General features: G+C 40.3%; 1 protein-coding gene across 1 annotated transcript; it reads left to right on the forward strand.

The window, feature by feature from the left end:
- The first annotated feature begins 2,403 nt into the window (after positions 1 to 2,403).
- LOC149002167 (putative UPF0481 protein At3g02645) lies at positions 2,404 to 3,604 on the forward strand. The gene is made up of 2 exons (XM_089138654.1): positions 2,404 to 2,594; positions 2,758 to 3,604. Exons 1-2 carry the CDS (start codon positions 2,404 to 2,406, stop codon positions 3,602 to 3,604), a joined length of 1,038 nt encoding a protein of 345 aa, XP_088994780.1.
- The last annotated feature ends 511 nt before the right edge of the window (positions 3,605 to 4,115 follow it).

The raw sequence follows: 4,115 nt of genomic DNA on the forward strand, positions 1-4,115 counted from the left end.
CAGCTATAGCCATTGATTTGAATCATCGTATATTTCCCTCCAATTTTCAAGAAACTTCCCATCATGTCACTTCATCCCTGTATTTATTCATTCCTCGTCATCCACTTTCGGCCATAACCTATCTTCCTTCTTCGAACACAGACTTTGGTTGTTTGAAACTTCTCCATTATTCCTTCTGTTCTTCATTTCAGTTCTCTGAACTTTCATTCTTATTTTTCTTTCCTCTATGGATCCTTTTGCTAACCCTTTGGCTCCAAGCACTTCTGGTCAAGTTAACACTTCTTCGAATGTTAACCAAGAGAAAGCCCTAAGCGTCTTTTCTTATGAACAAACTCCATTAGATTGGAAACCTGCTCCTTATGCCTATGATGAAGTGATTGTTCCTTACGTGCCTTTGGACGTCTCGAAAGAGAAGAAAGACCCAAAGTACGCTGGACCAGAATGGTATCAAACCAGGGTTAAGAAATCTCATTTGTCCTCCTACTTGCAAGACTACCATTTTCCTTTTGAATCCAAGGTGTGGGTTCCTGAACCCTCTGATCATCCATACAATATTGATCCTGGAGTTATTGCTATTTACCTCCATCATCTTGATTCTAGATTTAGAGTTCCCTTGATTCCCATAGTTCAGTCTTTGCTTGACTACTACCATATCTGCCCCTACCAACTTACTCCCAATAGTTGGAGACTAGTTTACTGTTTCTTCGCTTTCATTCGTAAGATGGGGCATATTCCTTCTATTGAACTTTTCAGAAATTATCATACCCTTAGTTTCTTGTGAGCATGGTTACATCCACTTTTCTAAGAGAACATGCATTGCCAATGAGTTAGGTGAGAAGACAAAAATCTTCACTAACTCCTCCATACCCCATGATAACAAAAGGTGGAGAGAGAATTACTTCTTCAGTGCCATTCCCACTCCCAACTATTGTTCTTGGTGATGTTTACATACACAAAGTTCCCTTCTTCCCTTGAATCAACGTCCCACACTCCGTGAGTATGATCAACAAACTTGGAATTTAATCCCTGCCGGAAAACCAATTGATGCGACTGATCTTAAGTTTGATGCTAGCCTAGCCAGCCATGGTCTTTTGCTAGGTACACGAAACTTCTTCTTTTTTTAACATCTTTTCTCTATTCTAATCTCATCTCCTTCTCATCTCCTTCTCAGGAACTGATGTTTATCAAGTCCCAAATATTTCTGAACTTCGAAAGGCTGTTTTTGAAGAGAAAGAATCTGACCTCAAGCCCAGAAAGCCAAAGAGGAAAAGAAAACACTCATCCGTTCGTCCTTCGAATGATCAAAGTCCAAAGGAATCTTCCAAGAAGAAATCCAAAGGTACTAAGGAAAAAACTTCTGAGGAGAAAAATCAATCTGATCAGGAAAGAGTGAATCAGGGACAGGAAGATGCTAATGTTGAAAACTCTGATGTGTGGTTTGTTAAAGTGGTGACCAGTGAAAATCCTGTTGAAAAAACAAGGACTTTGAGGAGTAGGCTTCACTCCATGGGTCCCTCCTCTGGTCAGGAACTAACTGCCACCAAGAAGAGTAGAAAAAAGAAAACTTTAGCTTCACCTTCTACCAAAGTTCACACTGTGAGAAAGAAAACCCTGCTGAAGAGACAATTGAACCTGTCCCCTCTCCTACTAATGAAGTTTCTACTCCTCCAAATGATGGTACAGTTCCTTTCGAGAAAATAGTTGAACCTAACTGCCAAGGTGAGGAATTTTTTGACTATTTTATTGATCAGCTGAAGAAAATGGCTGAAGAGATTGTTACTCATGCTGCAGGTGACATCATTGAACAAATAGCTGATCAGTTATTTGGCGGAAATAATTCTGTTCCCCCTCCTGAAGATGTGCTTGAGGAAAATATCCTTGAGGATATTCCTGAAGATAATATTGTTTTTATTGATAATTCCCCTATTCTTGCACCTCCTATACCAAATTTTATTTTTCCTGCTCCTGCTTTTGATAATGTTGTTCCTAATGCTGCTGAAGAAGATGTTCGTCAGCCGCTGAATCTAATCATTCAAGATGCGAAACCTTTTACTGATCTCAGATCCATGAACTTCAGATTGATTGTCCTCCGACCTTTCTTTTTCTTTTCGATCTCTTCGACTCCCAGGGGCTTTACTTTTCCTGCTCTGACCTGGTTGATCATTCTTAGATGACATATGATCTTCTGGTTCTAGAGGAATATAATTTGGATCTGCACTCTCTCCTTCTCCATCTCTGAGATTTGATCTCCCTTGGCCTTCTCTCAACCCTTGAGTCCGAGGATTTTGGTCAGAGACCGCCTCAACTCAGGAAAGAGTACGAGATTTACCAATTGGTGAAGCCAGAACTCTCCTTTCTTCTGGAATTCCAACTTGCTTTATGAAAAAAGAAAACTTTCTTAAGATGAGACTAGTGAATAAGTTCTCAGCCTATATAGAGAGTAAGAAGCCATGGGGAAGCAATAGCCTTGAGTCTTATTTTGACTCGGGGAAGTTTGATGAGGTAGCCCGTAAGGCTAGAAATTGTTATGATTGGGACCGTACATTAGATGATTTGGATGAGGAAGCATTCAAGTGCTTGATGTTCGTAGACAGGTTGTTTTGTGCTGTATTTCTTTCACTATGTTGTACAAGGATTCAATTTCAATGATCCAGAGATGAATCTGAACGTAGGACTCATAATCAGGGATTTGTTTTTGCTCGAGAACCAAATCCCTTATATAGTTCTCCAAGCACTGTGAAATGATTTGCTGGACAGTGGAAAGGTTATCCAGAAGTTCGTCGAAACTTTTTTCAGCGTCCAAGGCGGTCAAGGCAGGAAGTCGCCCTTGGTTAGAACTATCAAACAATTCACCAATGCCATGGGCATATTGAAAGATGCTTCTTGCTCTTCCCTGCCTGCTCCTAATAATTCGAACAAGGAACATCTTCATCCGCTGGAACATCTTCATCTGCTGGACCATTGCCGGACCAATGTAATTGGACCTTCATCCAACAATGATATCGAGCCTTCAAGCAACAAACGTCTTGTATACTGGAGCTCATTCCATTCAGTCTGTGAACTCAAATCTGCAGGGATCAAGTGCGTGCCCATCTGTGGCTTTCCCTTCATAAGTCAAGTAAAGTTCCAACCCTATTTTTTCAACATGTTTGCACGCCTATCCCTTCCTGCCATGGAGATCGATTACCATTCCAAATCTATTTCGCTAAACGCACTAGCCTACGAAGCATGCCCTGATTTTGCTAATGATGCTGCCTTCTCATCCTACATATGGTTCATAAGTTCGCTCGTCAGTTTCCCTGAAGATGCAATTGAGCTCCGAAAACAAGGTGTCCTCCTCAATTCGCTCGGCAGTGACCAACAAGTTGTTGAGTTTTTCAGTGATTTGACCAGAAGCATGGCATGGAAGCTGAACCCTCTTAAGTATATCAAATTGAAGCATCAGATTGAGAATCATTTCAACGACTCATTCGCCGCCTGGACAGCTGATCTTCTGAACACTTATTTCAAGAGTCCCTGGGCTGGGATTGCCTTCATCGCTGCAATATTCGTTGTTTTTCTCACCTGTGTTCAAACCTACTATGCGGTTTTCCCTAGAAATTGATAAGTCACCTTCAAGTCCTTTGCATTCTCTTTCCCTTCTACACCACCTCCACTGGATTTTGCCTAGTTAGGCCGAAACCCATCAAAATAAGATGGCTATCTCCAGTTATGGCTTTGAATTTTAAATTTTATTGCCTCCCAAACTATTTGGTTATCTGGGTGCTTTTAGACAGTTTTAAGAAGTGGTTATCTCCTTCCTTTATAAATAGTAGTGTGAACTCATTTATAAGTACAATCCAACATATCAAATTACAATTTATACTTGCAACTTCATCTTCGTTACCGAGAGTAGGTTTTGTTTTCTTCTTCTGTAGCTTTACTGTAGCAATGGTATAGGTTTGCCAAGAAGGAACTCTACAAGTTTGAAACAACTTCCCTCAAAAGACATTGAAATTCTTGATACGGTGAGGTAGATAGAATTCACAACAATCAAAAAATTCTTTATTTTCTTGAATCAGTTGTAGGCTTTGGAACACCTGTACAAATCTAAGAAGAATTTGTACCAACACCTT

The sequence above is a fragment of the Hakea prostrata genome, chromosome 10 (genome assembly GCF_041222555.1).
Source record: "Hakea prostrata isolate BN-2017 chromosome 10, UWA_Hpros_2, whole genome shotgun sequence".
In the NCBI taxonomy this organism is placed as follows: domain Eukaryota; kingdom Viridiplantae; phylum Streptophyta; class Magnoliopsida; order Proteales; family Proteaceae; genus Hakea; species Hakea prostrata.